The 23,963-nt window shown below is 46.6% G+C and overlaps 1 protein-coding gene across 1 annotated transcript; it reads right to left on the bottom strand.

Annotated features, from left to right (window-relative positions):
• Positions 1 to 881: 881 nt before the first annotated feature.
• ncoa3 (nuclear receptor coactivator 3) lies at positions 882 to 23,960 on the bottom strand. The gene is made up of 22 exons (XM_062462564.1): positions 23,853 to 23,960; positions 11,282 to 11,386; positions 10,909 to 11,069; positions 9,307 to 9,407; positions 8,968 to 9,142; positions 8,678 to 8,869; positions 8,481 to 8,567; positions 8,231 to 8,374; positions 7,890 to 8,037; positions 7,212 to 7,768; positions 5,957 to 6,990; positions 5,731 to 5,857; positions 5,418 to 5,645; positions 5,062 to 5,274; positions 4,799 to 4,916; positions 4,534 to 4,705; positions 4,102 to 4,431; positions 3,769 to 3,942; positions 3,393 to 3,636; positions 3,078 to 3,267; positions 2,784 to 2,967; positions 882 to 2,622 (listed from the first exon to the last, which is right to left on the bottom strand). The coding sequence occupies exons 2-22, from the start codon at positions 11,365 to 11,367 to the stop codon at positions 2,611 to 2,613; spliced, it is 4,677 nt and encodes a 1,558-aa protein (XP_062318548.1). The 5' UTR covers positions 11,368 to 11,386; positions 23,853 to 23,960; the 3' UTR covers positions 882 to 2,610.
• Between the last annotated feature and the right edge of the window lie 3 nt (positions 23,961 to 23,963).

Genomic DNA, 23,963 nt, shown 5'->3' with positions numbered 1-23,963 from the left:
CCAGGCCGCAGATGGGCCGGGAGGGCTGCCAAGAAAGAGTCTTACTCTCTGTTATAGAATTGCCACACAGTACAGTAGATATAAACTTATGCCTACTATTTTATTTACTTTTTTACACGCGGTTATAAACTTACCCAACCGAAGAATGAATTACTTGTGCGATATATATGATGCCATGTTTTACTATTTTGTGTATGAAAATACATTATAAACTTTGTCAGTTAAGTTGCGTTTAATGATTAGGCCTAAGCTACAATTATGCCCTATTATTTTCTGTAAACTAACAATTTCAGAGAATAGCAACATTTTCCAATGTATCTTTCAAAATTGTGGACTGAGTGGGTATTTTGATAGGAACAAATTTGACTTTTAGGCCGTTGCCCAGGCATACCATTCCACAAGTAACTTGTTTTATTTGGAATTGTTCCCCCCAAATTCCCCAAAACAATACCATAGCGCTTCTGGAACGATATGTCTGTCTGTGTGAAGGTGGCCCGACTTTGTGCCCTTCAGTCTGTCTGATTAGTGCATGCATGAGGTCATTATGAGGAAAGCAGTTTTTGACAAGGATTTGCAGGAATCTCATTACAATCAGAGGAAAGAAAAAACTCATGTATCCAATTGATCAACACTATTGTCATAAAACACTTATGTTACTGTTTAATAACGTCAAAGATGGCTCGATCTAATATGGCCACACAGCCGAAAGCTGCAGCCAAGTGCGCCACCTTCTGTTGACAGTATCTCATGACACAATAAACCTAAGAGTCACTGCAGAAATTGATTTGACTGATTTTTCATACAGAAAAGGGAAACAAATGTGGAAATTGGCAAAATAATTAAATAAATCTTGTGTGATAGAATCAAAACAGTTGAAGGCATAAGTGTTTAAATAGAAATTTGTATTTACAACGATATAGACATCAAGAAAGCGTATGTAATATACATCCTGTAAAATGAAAGAACACTTCTTTCCACAACTCAAAAAAGAACAAATAGTGGGGGAAGAAACTGAATAACTAGCTGAAACGTTTTGATGTAAAAATAATAATAAAATAAAACACATTACATTTCAAAATAAAAACAAACTGGACACAAATCAATCTTTTCTTAAAAAATGCAAGAGATATATTGATATGTCTAAACAGATTTTCGTTCCATAGTTATTCTTCTACAACAGCTGAACGTTCAACCATATTGATATTTAAGCTTGCAGTTAGATTTCCCTGTCATGTGGTCAAAGTGTAAAACTGGTGTGCCCAATCCAAAATTCATGACCAAAATTTATCAGCATACATTAAACAGACAAAAACGTACACCTACTGTACATCCTTGAAAACTATACAGCAAATAACTAGAAAAATATCTTTGGACTGCGCATGTTAGGGTCGATTTCTCTGAGTCAAGAATAACAGTCAAAGAAAAAAAAAAGAAAAGACAAAAGCTTTCGCAAAAGCTATTGAGGGAAGCGACTCCCCTGTCGATAACTTAATCATTCTGTTTGCTATGTGCTAGTAACACCCACAAATGCCTACACACCCAATATCCTCTCTCTCACACACACACACACAACGGTCCTAAATGAGTTAGTTTCAATCATCACCACCATCAACATTTTTGATAATTAGAAAGCATATACCTTCAGATACTCATTAGAAAGTGCCTATTTAAAGAGAAATGCATTGTTATATCCACCCCTTCCCAAAAAGCATATATATGCAGAGTTACCACAAACACAAAAAGGGGAGACCCACACACCTGCAACATTTGTTTAAGAAGTTCAAAGAAACTCCAAAACAATCAAAACAGTATTGACCTATGAGACAGTTAGAATATGACCTAGTTGTATAGTCTGTGCAAAAAGAAGTTATCTATAAAAAGCATTTACAATACAGTTGAAGCATATTTACAATTCCAATTCACATATGAGTCACAAGAAATCTGTGACTGTGATCCAATACTGCAGTACCATTGGCTTGTTATGGGGTTATAATGCTCAGGTTCAGTATGAAGCAAAGAGGCAAGATGTATTGCTTAAATCTGCATAATATAGAAACAACCTGTGCTAAGGGTTTCCAATGATTTCTGTTAAAATGAGGCGCATTCAAAGGATAAAATAAATGCATCGAAATGCATCAATAAAGGCATCAAATCTCTAATAAGGCTGTAAAGAATAGAAATATTGCAACAATCCTTTTACATAGAAGCCATCTGGTAAAGTGCAGCTATACTTAGTTGTACCATAATTCCACCTCTCAGCAGTAATGCTGTAACTGCACAAATATGTCCAGGGCTCTCTCTCTCTCTCTGTCTCTCTCTCTGACTCTCACACACACACAGGCAGAGAAAACAGGGCCTCTCCATGTGATCTATCAGACCAGAGGTAAACATGATGCATGAAGGGGAGATTCAGGGGTTATTCCCAAGCCTTATCACTGTGGTGGCATGTTTTGAGTGTATGTCCTCTACACAGGTCGAAGGTGAATGGAGCAGGTCCTGGGCTGTGTGCTCTCCCCGGGCCTGGCTGTCTCCTGGCTGCAGCTCTCACTTCTGGAGATACCCAGTCTCTGCTGCCTCCTTGGTGAGAGCTTTCACTGCTGGCACACTTCCTCAGCAATACTTCTGCAAAACACAGAACGTGGGGTTGAAATGAATGAAACAATAGCTGTCTATGGGATGATAAAAAGATATCTAGAATATTTGGAAGCTTCATAACAATCATTAGCTATTCAGAGTGCTCAAAATGATTCATTTTTCAATAGTTTATCTGATTGGTAGGTTACCTGATCAGTTCCCATAGGCATTCGGCCCATTCCGATGGAGTTCATGCCCATTTGCCCCTGCATCTGGCCCATTTGTCCTCCAGCCCCACTAACTGGTCCTGGAGTGCCCATAGAACCATTCATCATCATGGATCCAAACTGGCCCTGGTTTCCCTGCTGGGAGAACTGCTGCTGGGGGTATGAACTGAGACACAGAGGGAACATTATTTTCAACAATTGCCAAGCCAACGACATTCACATGGTCAAGTCACTGAGTTAGTGTATACAGTAGTGCTTGGTGCTAATCAAACATACTTGTTTCTCGGCACACCGCCCTGTGCCCAGCCCTTCATGTCAGCAGACTGGTACATATTGGCACCCTGGGGATTCCCCTGCATGCCTTGTATCATAGGATTCTGAGGCCCTCCCATTCTGCCTGGCATCATGGTGTTGGGCTGGCTGTTGCCTGTGCTCATAAAAGAGGGCTCCCCCTGCTGGTTCATTCCTATAACCACAGCCATGGAGATGAGAAAGCATGAATTGGCATCTAACACAAAACCAAACTTCTGAGGTAATTATCAAATACACCATTAGCCTCGTTAATGATGCTGGAAGGGGAGCTCAGCTCACCATAGTTGGCTCCATAGTTGAAAGTCTGCTGCCCTGGCTGGTTTATGGGGGGTCCTGCCATGGGGCTATCCATGCCTGTTGGGGCTGTCACATTGGGAGGAGGACTGAAGCCCGCTGCTGCCCCCTGCTGCTGCTGCTGTTGCTGCTGCTGCTGCTGCTGTTGCATGAGCATCATTATCCTCTGCCTCCTCATGTGCATCTCCCGGTTGCGCTGAGCCATCATCTGGGCATTCAGGAAGACCGGCTGGGGTGAAACACACCAAAATGTTAAAGTACATGCAAAGAGTTCGCCAATAAAATGCTACGCTGTGATACCTGCCACTGGACCACACACTGATATCATAATGCACATGGGAAGGGTGTATTAGGTTCCTACCTGGCCAGCCATGCCAGGCTGCAGGCCAGGCTGCATGCCAGGCTGCATGCCAGGCTGCATGCCAGGCTGCATGCCAGGCTGCATGCCAGGCTGCATGCCAGGCCTCATGGCCGGGTTAACTCCGGGGTTGTTTTCCATCTTGATTGGCATGCCTTGACGGGTTTGGTTCATAAACTGCAAGGGAGAAGGAACCATGTCATCTACAATGTATCCTCTAGTGCAAATCCATCAGATTAAATGCTTGTGGGCCATCTATACAGTGCATGCTCCCCTCCTGCTGTGTGCATATGCGAGTATTTGTGTGTGTGTGTGTGTGTGTGTGTGTGTGTGTACCTGCTGTCCCTGCAGCCTCTGCTGTAGCTGCTGTCTGAGAGGCTTGGTGGCACTTATCATGCGAGGCCTCATCATGTTGGATCGAGGGTGACCCATGCCCCCCATGCCTGGGAAGCCCCCAGGCTGGCCCATCTGGTTCATCATGGGGTTAAAGCCTGCAGGGGACTGGCCCTGCATGGGGTTTCCGCCATAGGCAGGCTGCATGCCCATGGAGGGGGGTCCGGGGTAGCCCTGGCTGTACATGGCCTTCTGCTCCATCCCTACGGAGGAGTCTGGCCCAGGGAAGGACTCTGACGGGGGCCGCTGGCGCTGCTCCGGGCCTGGGGAGGTCTGGGGAGGGAACAGGACGTTCAGCAGGAGACCCAGCATGTTCGCTATCAATTTGACGTTCCAGTGTTGCCTTTTTATAGTAGTTGCTTTTTAGTATGTCACCTGGCCCACGAGGTCTGGGATGCCCAGGGCACGGTCAATCTCCTCCAGGGCGATGACATCAGCGTTGTTGAGCAGACAGTCGAGCTGGTCCAGCAGCGCCCGCTCGTCACTCTGCCCCTCGCTGGTGGAGGGGGGCACTAGCAGCTCATCCAGGGGGTTCCCAACATGGCCCCTGGCACACAACAGCACAGACGGGTTAGGGAGCTCCCCGTGTCAGACGGTGAGGGGATCTTTCTATACGTGAACATGAACAGTGTTTGTCTACCTGCTGGTGTTGCTCTGTGGTCTGTCCATGCCCCCTGAACTGTCAGGCCAGGAAGGTGAATGGGGCGGGGGCCCCTGCCCACCAAAGGGACTCATACCCATGTTTACCTCATTGGAACCTACAGGGCAATTATCATACATGATCAGTATTTACACCAAACTCAGCAAAGATACACAGTCGGTGCTGAAGACTTGAAAACACACAAAACGCGAGTGACCCCACGATGACCCTAAAAGAAACACACCAACACAAGCTCTACGTACCCATTTCCATGAGCTGCTGCTGCAGAATAGATCGGGGGTTGGCAGGAACACTGTTGGACCTGTTCATCATGGGCCCTCCAACCATACCGGGGCGGCCCATGGCGAGGTGCCCTTGGGGCCCCAAAGGACTGGCACCGGACCTGGACATCCCCCAGTCCCCTGGCCCTGCCATGGGGGAGCGCTGTGGCATCCCCATGCCTCTGCCCATGCCTCCTGAGGGGACACACAGAAGGTAGGAGAGGTGTCAGTGCCGTTCCCTGGCCACCATCAAGACTAGACCGAGACAAACCAGTCAAAACACTCAACACCCTCCATTTAGGCAGTGTGTCATTGGAAGCAAGTTAATAACAAGTTACTTGTGGCGCCGCCCCGTGGCGGACACAGACCCACGCCTCCAGGGAAACCGTTGGTCATGCCAGGTCGGATGGGGCTCTCCATGTTCTCCAGTTTGACCAGAGTGGGACAGGGAACGTTCCTCCTCCCTGCCAGGCCGGTTCCGGCCCCGCCCACAGGTTTAGCATCCACAGAGAGAGCTCTCTGATAGGCTCCCCTCTGGCCTGGGCCCATGGGACCTCTCTCCCCATCTGGAACACACCAGACAGGGATTAACAGCAGGCAAGCATAAACAGGAACTAGGGTGTGCAGTTTGCTGGCTGTTAATCTGTGTACCATGCAGACTGTCTGGGATGTTCCCCTGCTTGGTGCCCACTTCCTTTCCTGCTCTGGCGTCTGGCTCGGGATAGAACCCTGAGCTGGGTTTCCTAGGGCGCCCCAGGATGGTCTCCAGGGTTTCCAACTGAAAGAAGGAAGGAGAGTTAGTTAGCAGATCTACATAGTACACTTTATACAATAAGTAAAACCATTTTTTTTTTAATTTTTTTTTATATATCCCTACCTCATCAGGTGGCTCGGTTTTGACCTTCCCCTCCAGGAAGTGGGGGTCGGAGGAGGTGATGCCTGAGCCTGCTCCTTGGAGGCCCCTCCCCTCCAGCTCCTCCAGCTTTGGCTTGACCTCAGAGCCATCTTTCGAGTCGTCTTTGTTGAGAAGGTAGTGGAGGAGGGCGTGGGTTTTCTCCTTCTTAGGGCTGTGCTGCTCCTGCTTCACATCAGCCCCCTTGGACCCTGCCGTCCCAGCCTCCAGCCCTCCAGCCTCCTGGCCCAGGGGAGCCTTCCCCGTGGCTTCTGCCGTGATGCGGGCCACCTCATCTGGGGTGTTGCCATTCTGCAGCAGCTTGTGAAGGATCTTGTGTTTCTCCTGCAAGGACTGGTTGGCAAAGTTTCCCGCCGCCCCTGTGGAAGACACCGCCCCCAGGCCCTGGGGACAAACCCCAGTGGTGGAAGAGGAGACGCCTGTGGAGGAGGGGCTGGTGACACAGGCCATCCCATCCTTCCCCTCAGCCCCCATGGGGAGGGAGCCTGAGCCAGGGGTGGGGTTAGGCTGCACCAGCTCATCTGTCGGGGAGGTGAGGAGCTGCAGGAGCTTCTTGTGGCTCTTGGCGTCAGGGACGCGCCGGCTCGGCTCGCCCCCGGTCTGAGCCCCCTCTCTGCTGGCCTGGCTGTCGGGCTTGTCTGGCCCCTCTGCGGTCGGGGTGTGCGGGTGCTGTTGAGACAGCTGCTCCCCAGCACTGCCCAGGGAGCTGCCTGGGCTCTTAGAGTCCGAGTGGGCTAAGGGCCCTGGCTTACAAGGCCCACCCTGGGACTGGACCTGGCCCTGGTTCTGCTGAGTGGAGTTTATGCTAGGGGAGCTGTCAGGCTTGTGTAGTGGAGGCGAGGTGAGAGCTGAGGGGAGCGAGGAGGGCAGGGAGGTGCCCACCCCCTCACTAATGGCCTGCAGAGCGTTGAGGGAGCTACTGGAGAAGGTGGTGCCCCCCCCTGAGCCCCCCGACCCAGAACCACCTGGGTGACTGGAACTCATGGGAGAATGCATGCCTGAAAAACACATGTGCAAGCACAGTTGAACAACACAACATTATTATATTCTAAAAAGGGGTACGTTTTTGTAAACAAGACAATCTAAGTTATCAACAAGTAAGTTATTCACTTATTTGAAAGCAACTACTTTAATTTGGGTTTAAATTTAACAGGATCAAGTCTTCTGCCATTCTAGAATGACAGTGTGTGTGATATGAGGACGTTTTAAAAGAGCCTACCTCCAGGTGAGAAGGGGCCGGCTCCTGTTTTGGGGCTCCCTCTGACCCTGGGAGAGCCCATGATGTGCTGGGGGGCGTTCATCCCTGGGCTGCCCTGGGTGGGACTGTTCATCCCCAGTCCATAGCCCCCTCCGTGGAACTGACCTTGATGCTGCTGGTGCTGCATGCCATGGTGGCTCATCTGATTCATTGGACTCATGGAGTTCATCTGAGAGTTCATTGGATGCATCGAGTTCATTTGATTCATGGAATTCATCTGACTCATGTTATTCATCTGATTCATGTTATTCATCTGATGCATTGGATTCATCTGGTGCATTGAGTTCATTTGATTCATCTGGTGCATTGGGCTCATCTGATTCATCCTGTTGCCTCCTCCATAAGGGGGAGCCCCTCTCTGTCCCATGTGGCCCTGTTCACCCATGGCATAGCCCCTGTTCATGCCCATAGGCATGCCTCCAGAGGGGCCCATGTTGGACTGGGCATTTGGGTTGCTGACCCCCATGCCCTGGGGCCTCATGCCCACCCCCTGGTTGTTGCGAAATCCATTTGGCTCCCTAAAACCAGGCAGAACATATTCTCTGACGCCATTCTATAAACGTAATCACAGCGTGCAACTTCAAAAGCATGTCATTGGTCCTCTTGGTGTGGCTGAGTGGTGGACCTGTGTGGGCTCACCTCTGTAGCAGGTGAGTGGAGAGGAAGGTGGGCGGCTCGCTGGAGTTGGGGTTGCGGCAGAGGTCGCTCTTGGTCTGAGCCGTGACCGGGGTGCCGTCAGACAGAGAGAAGCGGTAAAGCGGCGTCTCTGCATGACCGTGAAGGAAGGCTGGAGAAGACAGAGACGAAGAAGTCTGTTCAGATTCACACATATATCAAACCAACTACAAATATATATACACATCTTTTTTTCATTTGAATGTTCCCAGTATAGTTCTACACAGAAACATGAAGGCATTTTAGACAAGCTAATATTGTAGAAGAGAGCCAGAGAGGACACCCGTGTCTAAAAAGCATCGTACCCTCCTGGTAGTGGCGCTTGTAGGACCAGGGCTGGCCCTCGCTGCGGTGGAGGAACATCTGCATGCAGCGCCTGACCAGGTCCTCCCACCCGGGCCGCATGGTGGTGTGGAGGGAACCCTGCTGCTCAATCTCTATCAGCTTCCCTAGGAGCAGGACGACACACGGGGACGTCAGGAAACGCTCGCTCAGTCTAGCTCCAGCTCCAGACTGTGTCCCTGTGGGGCGCTGCTGGCGGCAGGGCGGCGTTACCTGAGATTTCATGGCGAGTACTGAACCTCTCTGTCCTCTCCACAGCCGTGATTCTCCGAGCCACGCAGATCATGCACGACTGCAGGTCTGAGAACGCACAGCAGTCTAGTCAGTGCTCCTCGGCAAGAAAACATATCCCGAAAATATATCCGAAATCATTTTAAGAAACCGAATGTCAAGAGTTGGCCTCTCCGTACCTTCTCCCTCCTCCATCATGGCCCGGGGCTGAGTGAGGGCGAAACACTGCATGGTCTCGTAGCGCTGGCCCCCGGGCCCCTCCTCTGACGGCCCATGGCTCGGCCCGTGACCGTACTTCACCAGCATGCGGCAGTTGAAGGTGTGGCTCTTCTGCCGCGGGGCCTCGCCACCCCACAACCCCCCATTGGGAACTGGACCAGAGGCGGGGGAGAGAAGCCTTTCATTAGCTACTTCTAGAATAGGTGGAAATGAATGAGCGTGTGTGTGTGTAATTAGGTGTGTGTCTCACCGTTGGTCTTGGGCAGGTTTTTGTGCAGCTCCTCCCTGTCTTGCTCGTGGAGGATGTTGTAGACGTTGGTGTTGATGAGCTCCTCCTGTTTGTACTGCAGGTACTGGGTCACGTTGTCAGACACAAACACGATGCTGCCCTCCCAGTTCACCACAAACAGAAACCCATCCAGGGCCTGGAAGCAGACAGGAAACAAAAGAAACTGACCTTTACCACCACACATTAAAAGCCCATAAAAAAATGTGGCCTACATGTAACCCACTGAAGACTACATGTCCCAACATAAGGAAGTCAGCCTAATTCTATTGCCCTTTGACCCCGTCTTGTCCCCGGGCTAACCTGTAGTAGCAGCGGCCCCAGATGGTCCTTGTCGATGACCCCCGGGCCCGTAGAGGACACGTCTGCCTTCTGGACATCATCATCACTGCAAGAGCTCTTTCCTAAACAGCAAAGACCCAGAAACTTCTAGCAGTACACAACAGACAATCTGAAAATCACATTCAGTCATGCGTTTCTCGAAAAAACTAAACCAAACAAAAAAACTTTCATTCAATAAAATAACAAAAAAGCTAAATAAAACATTCGTTTAACACAATGATGTATCACTTCAAGGTAATCAGCGGTAATTTTGCTGCTTTTAATGTCTTGTGTACCCCTGTACGATGTCCTTGAGTGCCGAGAAAAGGCGCCTTAAATGAAATGTATTATTATTATTATTATTAATAGCAATCAAATGCACAGGAGATCACTGAATATGCACTTAAAGTGTGACGCCATTATTGTTGCACTGTACTATGTATCATTGTAGTTGAGACGTTACTTACTGTGCCTGGTAAATACAGACTATTCCTTGACTCTGCCTACTGAAATCCTGTCACAACTAGCATTGCTGATCCTGGAATTTCTGCTGTCCTTTCTATGTGCACTGTTTATAGGTCACTTTCGATACAAGCCACCACTACATGAATACAAGGCAAAGGTACTAAGAATCACCACCAGGTGGCAGCATGGCATTCATTTACAATACTAAAATCCTACTCCATTTTGAATGAGGTTTGAATCACATTTAATATCGGGCAGGAAGAGAATTCAATTCAACTTCTTCCAACTGAAAAGAGCAGTGACTGTCAGACGGCTCCCTGTGTCGTATGAGAACAAAGGGACGCTGGTGAGACACCAAGGGAGTGAAGGAGGAGGAGAAAGGAAGAAGAGGGAGAATATAGGTGCTTAAGAGCCTCCTCATTCACTTCCTGTAGCTATGGCAACGTGGCTGCACAGCCCTTGGAGCAGAAGCACCAGCCAGCTGTGGCCCTTTGGACGGATTCCGGATACCTCTGTACTCTCCATCTCCCCTTACCTCCAGATAGCCTCTGAGATAAGTGCATACATGTCAGTAGCAATACAACAGGAGCAGCATGCATCCGCACTAGAAGGCCAGGTAGAATCCCTACCATCTTTTTAATCTACACATCCATTTGAGATAGTGTCATGGAGAGGTAACGCAAGTATAGGGTACCAGGTAGCGATTTTCAGGATGGATCCCTGATGCCAGGATGTCTCCCAGCGGTCCATCCCTCTAAAGTGTCATTGCTCTTCCTTGGAGCAGATGAGACTGGCCAGCCGTATACAGCCTTGAGCTGGAACGCCCCTCGCCTACACCCCCTCCTCCCTGGCGCAGCTACAGCTCAATTACTGCTGTTCCTCCACCCTCGTCTATGCAAACAGCCAGGCCAGGGGCGGGCGGGCGGCGCAGCCTGGCCGTGACCTGGACACGGAAGCACTGCCTGACTGCACGCGTCTAGTCCGCAAATAGAACGAGAAACCCTCGACACACACACACACGCGATTAAGTTTCCCCATGTGATCCGAAGGCAGCGACCCTCCAGTGAGAAAACCGAGACAAGTCAGTGGAAGGTGATCATGCAGGGGGATCATACGTACCCTGCTCCTTGATTTGTCTGATCTGCCGCACCGTCTCCTTGAGGATGGCACACTTGTCTGGCTTCACGTTGAAGCTGTCGATGCTGCCGAGGTTGGCAGAGATCAGCTCCGCCAGCTCCTCGATGTACTTGCTCTCCTGCTCCCTCCGGCGCTTGTCGCACCTGCAAGGGACACAGTCAGACACGTCACCATGGCAACCCCTGTTTGCGCCCCCCCCCCCCCCTTTTTTTTTTAAATGAGCCGTTCGTTGCCAAGTCCAGATCCTGGCATCGCTCAAGAGAGAGGACACGACTCGGGAACAGACAGAGGGACAGGGACGGTCAGTGCAGACAGACGGTCTCCATAGAGCTCCCACACAAACATGACGACTCACCCCAGGCCTGGCGTGTCACAGGTGGAAACTTTGCGTTTCCGCTCGGCGCCCAGTGACTCCAGCGTGTTCTCCCCTGCTCCACTCATCCTCAGCGCATATCAGCACCTAGGGTTACACACACACACACACTGTTTAGACAAGCAACGTCAGGTTCCAGGAAGAGGGAATGGACCACTATCCAGTTTCAGCACACATTGAAAGTGGATACATCACAAAAATCCATCTGACGTCTTTAGAGACACCTTAAATTTGGTATTACTACTGAATAGTCAACATAGCCGGGGTTAGCTAACAAGGCAGTTGTACCATGACTGAAAAGACCTAGACATCTGATCAAGAACTGACCGTTATTGCTGAACAACATTCCTGGTGACTCCCTGATTAGTTTAAATTCTACAGTCGAATCTGAAACTGGTTTATTGGTCCACACATTCTTTGGTCAGATACAGTGCAAGCCCAGGATAAACATACAAAACGTGCTACAGTAACACAAGTGACAAGTTAACAAAAGAATGAAGGGAGAATAAGTGTATGTGTAGGCTATAGTATATAGATACGTGTACCCTTTCCAGGAATATTCTATTGCTGAATGTTATAACCAAGCGTTCACGACTTCTGACCTTAGTTAGGTAAGACACCCTCATTTTAATACAACCCCAAAACTCAAGCTTCAGACGGAGCCTTGGTAGGGGCCCGTGGTTACGGACTTCTCCCTCGGCTCCAATGGGAGGGAGATCTCATCTGTTCCAGAGTGAGGAGAGACTGATGATGATGTAGTGATGTAGAGCCTCGGGGGGAATGGGTCACTCTGCGTTCAGCTGGCTGCTAAAGCTGCCTGCCTGCCTGCCTGCTCCTGCTACTACTCCGACAACAAAGCACACACACACACACGCATAGCGCACTCTCCGAACGCTAACATGCTCAGGCATGTAGCTACTGGCACAGAGAAGGTGTGAATCTTGTTGAACCGGTTATCCAAAGGCTGACTCTGTACCATGCATGTCTATACCAGGCCCATGGCTTTTAGGAATACTAAGTCAGAGCATTTCTGTGAGCATCTTATTTTCCTTTGTACAGGCTCCATTGTCACAAACACTCCTTTGTCATCCTGTCCATCAAAGATGAACACCACGGGGGCCCAGGCCGAACCATATGATGCCTCGTTATGTACAGATGTACAATTGTGGAGTTCGGCATGGTCTCTGACAATGCATGTTATTTTTTGTAGTTTTTTTTTTTTTACACAGAAGCCACTGTACTACTGTGAGACAAAAATGCTTTGATTCATCCCATTCTTCTATTATCTAATACACTTACTCATCTAACTTCTCAATGGTCTTCTCAATAATATCTGCTCCGGTATCCCACACATCTGCTCCACACACACCTCCTCCCCTCCAGCCCCTTCTTGCTGCGGTGCCGAGACCGTGCCCTTGGTTTCCTGTTCTGGCCTTGTCCCATGTGTGACCCCTTTAGGTCTCAGGCCACAGGAAACCACTGCAGGCAGCTTCGAAGGTCACTGCTCTTTCCCTTCCCATCCCAGGTTATTGTTCCAGTCATAAAGACTATTCTACTGTACTATTTGAAAAAAAAAAAAGAAGAAATGCTTTGATGCATATTGCCCCCCAAACTACATTTAGAAAAGGGTTAGGAAGACACAGACTCAGGGAAATACACTCTCTTTCAAAAACTCTGAAGTGTGCGCACACAAACACTCCAGTTAGGCCCGGATGAGCTCATCGTTCCAGAGTGGAAAAGTGCAGAGCGGATGGGAGTACTTATTTTCGTCTCCTAACTGCAGGCATGGACGTGCAGACGACCAGAACACAAACTCTCCGACTCGCTCATGGCCATTAATCTCCACTGCAAGCTCTCCGTCAGTCTCATTTTCAACACTCCTCCCTCTCCCTCGCTTTTAATTTCTCTCTTTCCCTCTGTCTGCTTTGCTCGCTTATTCTCCCTTCTTCCCATCTCTTTCCCCCCCGTGTCTCTTCCCCCATCTCTCCCTCTTTACGTCCCTCCCTCCCTCTTCCTCTGCCTGCTCACTCACATTAGCAGCAGGAGAGAGGGTGACATCAAACCTAATTCAGCTTCACATCCCACAACAGACAAACACAGGGGTGATGAGTGCAGTTGAGAGCCAGAGACAGTAAGGACTGAGGTAGAACAAGGTACCAGCCTGATGAACTGTCATCTCTACATTTTATTTGAGGAAAATGAATGAGCAAGATTAAGGTTTGTGAGTAGGCTATAACAGGTAAAGGTTTCCTTTTGGGATTTGCATTGCTCACAAATAGGCTGCAAATCACTGCTAGGACTTAGTCATAAATATGTCTGCCTTGGAATCGAACGCAGATATTTCCGGTGTTCCATTTAATTATGTCTTCATCAAACTTGACTTCTACCAAGAGTTGACAAACATTTTAGTAAGTCAGCCAAGAGCACCTAAAACTGGAAGATAAACCAAAAAACACTCAACTTCCCTTTGAGATGTGCTTTGAACAGCAGCCCACCTTAGATGAGTCATGACAGGCCTGGCATTAAGCAAATGTTCCAGAACCAGCCACCTCTGACAATGTGAAACTTGCCCAGAGATGGAAAAGATCTGTTGTTGTACACTGTCAGGTAAACAGCTACATTTGAAGCTTTTGCAGAATACTGTTCCAGAAGAGAGTCCCTCCACAATGAGCTGACAGACAATTACAAAGACAATGGGTTGGTTAATGACTGAGTGCCAACATCTGGAAATCCACCAGTTCACACACTTGGCCACACTACCAACCGTAGTCTAGCCTTACATTATAGATAGGCTAGACTACATAAAACTGTCTACTGACCTGTTCAAACAGCTTTTAATCTAAATTCATCGGAAAGATATTTTTTAAGAAAATAAGCAGGATGGCACATTTACATTACATTTACATTTAGTCATTTAGCAGACGCTCTTATCCAGAGCGACTTACAGTAAGTACAGGGACATTCCCCCGAGGCAAGTAGGGTGAAGTGCCTTGACCAAGGACACAACGTCAGTTGGCATGACTGGGAATCGAACTGGCGACCTTCGGATTACTAGCCCGATTCCCTCACCGCTCAGCCACCTGACTCCCTGCACACGAGATGGCATCCTGTTTGTGTCCGCTCATGCTGTCCCCTTTTGCGTCACTACTTCCTCTTCCTGGAAATGTGGCCACCCATCCACCATATTTGCATATTCTGTTTCTGCCCGTATCCCACCTCATTTTGATCAGCTAAACACTCATGTTGCTAATAGCCACCAGATTTCCTACATGTCCTCATATAACACACTCACTATTCATAGGTTGATCTCTTGTTTTCACACACACACACACACACACACACACACACACACACACACACACACACACACACACACACACACACACACACACACACACACACACACACACACACACACACACACACACACACACACGATTGCTGATATGTAGATGTACACTGATGAATCAAAACATTAAGACCACCTGCCTCAGATGCTGTTGGACCCACTGCCAAAACAGCACCGACCCGCTGAGGCAGAGACTCTAAAAGACCCCTGAAGGAGCCCTGTGCCATATTTAACCTAAAACGTCACAGAGCCTTCAAGTCCTGTAAGGTGCGAGGCTGTGCCGCAGTGGATCAGCCTTGTTGGCCCAGCACATCCCATAGATGCTCAATCACATTAAGATCTTGGGAATTTGGTGGCCGAGGCAACGCCTTGAAAACTCCATCCTGTTCATGGAACCCTTCCTGAATAACGTGCAGTGTGGCAGGGGTGCATGATCCTGCTGAAAGAGGTCACTGCCATCAGGGAACACCACTGCCATGAAAGGGTGTATCTGACCTGCAACTAGGTTTAGGTAGGTGCCACATGTCAAAGTGACATCCACATGAAAGGCAGGACCCAGGGTTTCCCAGAAGGACACGGCATAGAGCGCGACACTCCCTCCACCGACTTCTCGTCTTCCCACAGTGCATCCTGGTTCCACCACTACCCCAGGTAAACACCCCCAAAGTACACAGCCATCCACGTGATGTTAAAGAAACTCATGGGACCATGCGTCCTCCTTCCACTGCTCCCATGTCCAGTTCTGACAGGGGTCGCCCGCGGCTACGCAGCCCATCACGCAGCAGGGAGTGATGCACTGTGTGTTGGGACACATTCCTTCCGTAACCATCATGAACATTTTCTGTAACTTTATTCACTTCACAGTGAGTGGTAATAATTTTTGGGCTCATCAGTGTGTATAGGTGTGTGCCTGTAGGTTATCACACACACACACACACACACACACACACACAATGGCAGCACTGAGCTAAAGCTGAAGGTGAATAATGAAAAGAGAGACAGCAAAAGAGAGATAGAGACAGACAGAGAGAGAGAAAGACTACGGTAGATTGTGTCCTTCCTCTAGTCAACCATTACAACAAGTCTTTTTCATTCCACTTTTCAAGAAATCCAACTGTGGGCAAATTTGCTAAATATACTTGTGGGTGAAATAGAAATGACACACTAAAGTGAGCTCCTGACAGAGAAAATAAATGAGCACAAATACATGAAACAACATAGGGCTCGACAATAACGATGGCCCGATGGCCCGGGGCCAGTAAAAAGTAACGCCGGGACAGTTAAACTAGCAACTCACTGGCCCGATCGGGCCACTGCAAATTATTGATTGGAAAAAAAATTCGCATTGTAAAAGTTAACATCCTTCACATGTTTTGCTATCTGCTAAATGCATAAATAACTTTGCGCGCACAGTTGGCAAATCAAGAGTTGAGTAGTGAGTGACCAGTGGTTGTCAAATTGTAATTCTCTAATCTCGATAAATTTTTTTACAACTGGTGCGAGACAATAAAGTGAAGACGGCAGCAAAGTAGAGCTACGAGCTCAAACGGAAGAAACTTTTTTATGGAACGAAGATGTACTGTGTCGTCTGTCGTATGTTCCCGTCTAAAGCGGACAAAAGTAGATCTTTTTACACAGGCACCGACAATTTTCTAAAACAATCCCTGACCAGCCATGCTAGCAGACAGCACCTGGTTTGCGTGACAGCTAAGCGGATGGTTGACAATCCATCTTCCAGGTCGTTGACCATGCTGGTCAGGAATTTAAATGTAGATGCCCATCGTGTTATTGCACGACTTATAACAACGGCATATCACGTAATTAAGACGGGCCAGCCGTTCGCCTCGTTCCCCCAGGCTATCGAACTGCAGCAGAAGAATGGTGTCGACTTGGGTACTTAGTATCATACTGATGAAATGCTATGTAAGCTTTTATATATTAGCATTGAGGGACCAGAGGTTTCAGTTTCTGCCAGACAGAGTTGTGCAGAGATGGCTGTCAGCAGGGAAGAGAGCACATCATGTTTGAGGTTAAAAGTCAATTGTTTTTCTGACTATAACATTTAACTTTTTATCACTAGAAATGTGATTTCATTGTTGTTATTTTTATATCCAGGATATGTTTAATAAATGGTTAAACATGTTAACAGAATAACACAATTTATAAGTCTTTGGTTTTGTTGTTAGGGTTAGGGTTAGGCTAACAATGATAAATTACAACTTTTGGAGGGGGGGCCAGTAAAAATTGTCTTGGGGCCAGTAAGTTTCAAACCCACTGGCCCGGTGGGGCCAGTGCCAAAAAATGTTAATGTTGAGCCCTGTCAACAACAACAATAATAATATGGAGGGGGTGCAAAAGAGGATAGAAGGAACAGAAGAGGAAGAAAGGTGTAGAGGAGGAGGAACGGGAGCTGTGGAGTTGTAAAGTCAGTGAGTCAGGACCAGAATAGCGAGGACATTCCAGTAGAGCCTGAAATAAAGCCAGTAATCTGAGCTCTGGGAAAGCAGGCCAAATAACAAACATGTCCCGCCCAAAACAAAGATCACAGACACATTCTCTCACAAAATGAAACCCTCAGACACACAGGCCACACTACTGGCTATCCCTTTACAACCCAAGGCTTCCCCCGCTTACGGGAAAGGAGAGGTAAGAGATGGAACAACTAAAACTGTCTTAAAACAGTCACTGAAAGCAAGTGGCCTGTAAGGCCTATTCATTGCATTTTACCAATCCATAAGGTAGCCATACACCTCACTCCTATAGTATATATCTAATTTCAGTATACAGAAATTAGACAAGACACAAAGAAGCATCTACTGGAGTTCAGACATCAAGTGCAAAAGGAAACAAGAGGCCAAAATGACTTCCTGTTTTCTTCACAGAAGAGCCACACCTCCCACAGAGCACACTTGAAGCCATTTGAAAGTTTCGGGACAATAGCAGCTCAGACAAGTTAGCCGTCAACACCCTTTAGGACTGGTGTCATATTCTATGCTAGGTTGAAGCCAGGTTTAGCTGGGCTAACAATGTTGAGCCACAATTGAAAAGATGAGGTGCAATTCCACTAAAAAGAGAGTGAGATAGAAAACATTGATGAGACAGACAGCCAAAGGACAACAGTCTGAAGTGCAGGACAGAAGACATATGCTAAGCATGTGTGTACATGTGCAGACTTCTAAAAAGCTGAGCAGTAAAAGTCTAAGAAAGCCTCTATTATCCATCCTGAAGCAAACTGGCAGCTTCAAATTCCAGCGAAGCCCTGACTTAAGAAAAGCATTTGGAGAGAGAAAAATAAAGATTTTTTTCCCTGCTGTCTGCAGTCCAAGGAATGACTGTCCTGACTGGGCTCCAGAGTGTAGTGTAGAACTGTGACTGCACTCCTATAGCAATCCTGCTGTAGGACCCTTACATGCTGCCTAAATATACTCATTGAGATAACAAACACGGTATTGTTATGAACTACTTCTAGTTTTGACACTGACATTTCTCTCAAGTTGCTGTATCCTCCTCTGGCATCGTCTATTTCTCGCCCCAAAACATGCAGAGTGGAGGAGAACCAGAGAAAATAAATGGATGTGAAGACAAAGAGATGACAGATTCTACTGGGTGTGTGTGGGTGTGTGTGTGCGTGTGGGTGTGTGTGTGCGCGTGTGGGCAGAGTAGGGAGAAAAGAAGAGTTCTGCAGGAGTAACTGCTATCCATCATTAGCACAGACAAAGAACAGAGACACGAAAGACAGGACCCACGCAGGCACACACTGAACGCATGCACACACACATACACACCACTGTTGCCCCCATAACAACATGATCTGAAGGACAGTGCTGGCAGGATATGATTAGTTACACAAAACCACACACAAACACAAACAACATCTTGCAGACGAGAGAAGACCAAGGCAGGAGATGTTGCAAAGTGAGAGCCTGTGATCACACGCTGATAATATTATGTAAATTGGCTCATTAATCAATGACCAAACAGCCTTTTATTCAGATGCCTCCATTCTGCCCCTTCAGAAAACACAAAACATATCACAAACAAGAAAGATATAAAGGTAATGGCATCTCAAGTTGATTCTCAACTTGAGAATATAGATTTTTTTACTGATCAATTCAAACCTATTACACAAACAATCCTCAATTCCATCCATCTAAGAGCTGTGCTCCTCAGCTGAAAAGCCAACATTCATTTGCAAACCACAGTGCATTTTTACTGATTTCCCTCCCTCTCTCCCTCTCTCCCTCTCCTGTTCCCTCCTCCTGGATCGCTGGCGTAAACACAGGAAGAGAGCGGGCTCTGTTCCACGCCAGAGCTGGGCGTTCCTACAGAGCTCCTGCGGGGTCAAAAGTTTACTGTGGTTTTAATTTCACCTTTCCTCAGCCAATCACAGCACCACACTGCAGCAGCTGAACTATGACCCCAGCAAAGAATTCCAGTCAAGAGAGTCTGACGCCAGTTTCAATGCTGCTCCCCCAACGGCCTTCCTTTTTACAATAACTCCTTTTCATTGTTTTTTTTCCAGCAAGCTAATTTCTTGTGTTAAGAAATGCAAGAATACTGCATTACTAGTGCAAAACTTTAAAATAATCTTTAAATTAAATAACCCATCACCACTGCTCCTCACAAAAGTAGGCTTGATTATCAGATGTTTTCTTTAGAGCCTAATTTTTGTTTGACTGCCTCGTAAAAGTGTGATTCAGAATTAGGGCAATCTAATGGGGTTTGAAAAATCAGCTTTAACAGAATGGAAAAGATGGATTTAGAAGTTCAAGTGAGCAATTACTCAGAGCTAAAAATAGAGCTCATGAAAAAAGCTCAATAACACCAACATTCCGACTTCAGGAGGAACGTTCTCTTCCTCTCTCGCTGATACACCCTGAAACTGCCTGCGTCTATCACACCACATGCCACCCAGATTCTGGGTAACACTATTAAAAGCGTGTTTAAATGACTTATGAGGACAGGCTGGATCCAGGGTCACAAAGCCCCATTTTGAAAAGGAGAGATGCGTGGAAGGAGGGGCTACCCTGCTGGGAGCAGAATACCCGTGCATCCTCTCATAGCCGGGGCTTGCTCCCCACACACACACCTCGATTTTAATCCACACACACACACACACCACTCCGTTAATCCAAATGTTGAGTTGTTTTTGCCTCTCTGGCGCTCCAGACTGCTTAATGTGCAGGGTGATTAACCTTGTACAGCTAATCAGGACCCTCAGAACCAAGCAACAAGAGCCACATCAGGGGACTGTAGGCCAGCACCAGTTTTATGCAGTGTTACACTCACTGCAGATGCACTTTACCTTACTACCAGTATGTAGGAGTATCTGCAACTTGGAGGATTACGAAGTGCATTAGTACATAGCTGAAAAGTCACTTCCCAGCACTGAATGATCTGGAACATGATTACAAGCTATTTATAATACAGTCCAATAGGCCTTTAATTGCATAAAAATGCCTGTCATTTGAACTGTCTGGACATCAGTGTATTCCTTCACATGGTTTGATGAAGAGAGCAAGAGTGTTAATGCTCTACTAACTTATTGATGATATTAAGACATTCAACTGCATTACTTTCTAAAATAATAGCTGAGCCATTTAGAACCTCACTTGCGAACTTAAGAGAAAACAATTTGGAATGTCAAGATGCCTGTAGCCTTTTGCCAAATGTCCTGAATTGCTCTACTGTGAACGACAGTATGAGGAGTACTGTTGTTCAACTCACAGACGAACATGGCAAGTGAGAAGTGGTGCAGTGGTGTCACAGTGCTGAGTATTTGGTAGTTCTGCATGCCAGTTTACAGCATTTCTTGACTATGCTAATATGAGACTCTGGAGTCATGAATTTCCCACCCCACACACACATAACCAAAAACATGTTTTTGGCCAGCCACACTCTGAATAAGATATTACAGAAAAATTAAGATCACATTAAATTAGGCAGACTGTAGTAAATCAGGGTCTGCTCGCTAGTTGAGTCAGAACAGACCAGGCCTCTTAAGACTGAAATACTGTGTCACTCAAGACTAAACTGTCCTCTGAGATGTGGAGGGGTGGAGGCAGGGCAATCACAGGGCAGGAAGGGGATGGGCAAGAAGAAGGGAGGAGGGCAGGACAGAATGAAAGCAAGGTGGCTCTGTAACAGTTGAGAAGTTCATCCACAACTGGCATGCTCGCTCTCTTCTCCCCCCCCCCCCCCTTCATGTTCACTCCCTGACTGACAGAGAAAGCATCTGGCAACGTTTAACTCACGAACCAAACATTTTTTCCCCCCCTTTTTCCTTTTTTTTCCTGCCTAACTTTATAAAAGGAGGCCCTAAACAAAACACAAACAAGATCTTGCTAACATTTTACAATGGTAACAAATCCAAGTGAAGGAGTTGCCCTCCCGTTGGCTTGTTCAGGTGAACCCCTTTTATGAGCATTCTTCAGCCAAGGGAGAGAAAGTGAAAGAGGAGGTGGGGGTGGGGGAACTGGCCCCTTGCTCTAATAAACCATTCCTTCCTTCATCCAACTAGCAGTGTGCACAGAGAGCTAACTGTTCCAAAGTCTTGCTAGTTATAAATTGGAATTGGGTGCAATGATTACTTCAGGCTGCCCGTTTGGCTCAAGAGTGTATGGTTCACATATGGCTGAACTACTCCTGCTATTGAGTATTACCTTAGAGTTGAAGAAAAGGGGAATGAGAGAATTGTATTTGTAAATACAATTATATCCTGTCTGCTTACTACATGAACTGAGGAGAGGTAAACAAACCAGTTTCTTTGAACCCCACTTCTTACTTGTCTGCTTTTACTCTCTCTTTCTAAAAGAATGTAATCTTGAATATTTTATCAGTGGCAACATACCCCTCCCGTCAAGTTCAGAACCTGTTGGACTTCTGTCTCCTCAGGTTTATGACACGTGCACCCTAACGGCACAAAGTTTACTATGATCACATGACTGACCTTGAGCTTCACACACAGGATTGTGTTGTCATAGAGACATGGACCATGCTTTACACATTTAGAAGAAAAAAAATACTATTACGACATGATATTTCTGGGAGACAAAGTTCTAGATCCATTATCCATTTGAAAAAAAGGTGCCTGCTAGCTTTATCTAAGTCCAGCCCCCTGTCCACCTCATGTCCTACCAAAAGGTGCATGGTTTGGCACAGAATCATATTTCAGTTAGAAAAACAATCAACCTTTCCTTTCAGCTCTCCCTTAGCCAAGACTTCTTTTCATAAACCTGCCACTAATATACCTTTCTCTTATCTCATGACCATCGAAAGAAAGACGTAACAAAACCAATGTTTTTGCATTACGCTTTCCCTTTATCTCATATACACACAGCACTGATGACATGCTTAAAGAATGCCATCTATTCAAACATCAATAGAGCAAAAATGCAGCTTGACAAAGACAGTGGTTCAAAAGGTGATCAGGCATCCATGTATCCTTATTACAGATTGTCCTCGTTTACAAAAACGGTATAAAAGTAGGCTAAACTTTCAAGTGGTGAGACATGGGAAAACACAATATTTTTGGATTTCACATGATTTAGGACAAACATGAAATCAAACAAATAGCTTTACAGGTCTGGTGGCTAATAACACTGACACAAAAACATAGACAAAACAGTTCTTCTCACTCCCATAAGAAAAAGTGATAAGTTAATAAGTTAAAGAACACAGCGACACATGGACAAAGCCAAGCATCCAAGTCACTTCTTTACCCCATCTGCAGTCAAAGAATCCCCCAAAGATTGATTCATTGTTAACACAGCCTGACACCCAGTGTGAGAGAGAAAGGAGAAGAACAGATAAAGGAACAGAGAAAGGGGGATGGGAGATGGGGCTCTGTTTGCCAAGAATCTGCGCATCTGCACTTACACCCTCAAACACCTACAGATACAACAAACAGAGACCAAGACAGCAATGGAGGGTATTTGATAAGCCTCTAATGAACAGTTCAGCTGCCTTAAATGTCACAGCTCAACAACCCATTAACCACACTAAACATACTACTTTAATTGATTATGGCTGAAATCCCAGATATTATTAGGATTTCTCAGGTGACTACATGTTTATTTATTTTTTCACGTTAAACTTTGAAAAACAACCAAGTTAGACAACTGCGTTGTGTCTAAGTGTGACTCGTGTTCTGCCCACAAACTCCTAGGTTCATATATGACAGCAATGTATTGACCCATGCCGCACACCTACCAGTAAACATTTAAATTCAAATGGCATGACTCACCTCACATGTTGTCTACACAGACACTGAACAAGTTCCCAACGAACGTTCCATTGCTATCTCAATGAAAGCACGGCATGCAAACAAGGTTTATCTAGGGGTGATCTCGGTGACATAAGATCATGGCTCATAATGTGAACAACACCTTCCTTCCCAACACGCAGTGTGCGGTAGAACCACACGCCATATTCTACCCATTCGCATGAACAACTGGCGTGTAATATTTTTTAACTCGCAACTCTTAAAATAGTTCTGTCTTGGTCGATCTCGCTTAATTGTTGTAGGCTGCTGCATGGTGGTGGGTCATTGTATCCACCGTACATTTAGCCACTTAACCTACCACGGGTGAGCCATAAATAATAGCAAATGTGTAGATTCTGTCTATGGCACGCGTACCAAGTCGCTGTCTAGCTCAAGCCAACCAGTGCAAGTGTATGTTACCAATGTTTCATTTGCAATTGTATCACATCAACACAAGGGTTTAAAGAAGCTATGAAGTGTAAAAAGATATTTAGCACAACGGGCTACACATCGGGATACAATGGTAGATGCTGTATTTTTTGGAGACTGCTGTCTGCATTAAACTCACTAAAATAAAAAGTTCACGCACGTTCGCAAACTAACACAAAAAACTAGAGACGTAGCCTCTCGAGACAGAACTGTTTCCGAGTAGCCACATTTACCCTATGTCAAACTTTACAGCAATAGAGCTGATGTCCACTACCTGGACTGCACATCAGGAACCGAAGTGCCATACACTCTAGCACCATGGACATACTTTGAAATACACTCCAAAATAAACGAAGAGGCACGCGCGGAACCACAAGGTGGGTTAGCTGTATTACAGTGGTTTTAAGTAACGCTTACAACACCAGTCCAAGGAAATGCCACGTATAATTTCCATCGTGCTATACATAAGAGGTTTCGGCAAATAATAATTGTATAAGTTTTAGGTAACTCACCAGTTTCCATGCATTCATTTAGTATGCTACACCAGTTTCTTTTTGCCCCCATTAACTCTCCGCCATCTTCAGCACTGTATTTGTTTAAATGGGACTCTGGGAAACACTCCT

The sequence above is a fragment of the Osmerus eperlanus genome, chromosome 1 (assembly GCF_963692335.1).
Source record: "Osmerus eperlanus chromosome 1, fOsmEpe2.1, whole genome shotgun sequence".
Lineage (NCBI taxonomy): Eukaryota > Metazoa > Chordata > Actinopteri > Osmeriformes > Osmeridae > Osmerus > Osmerus eperlanus.
This window is presented reverse-complemented; position numbering and strand designations above follow the sequence as displayed.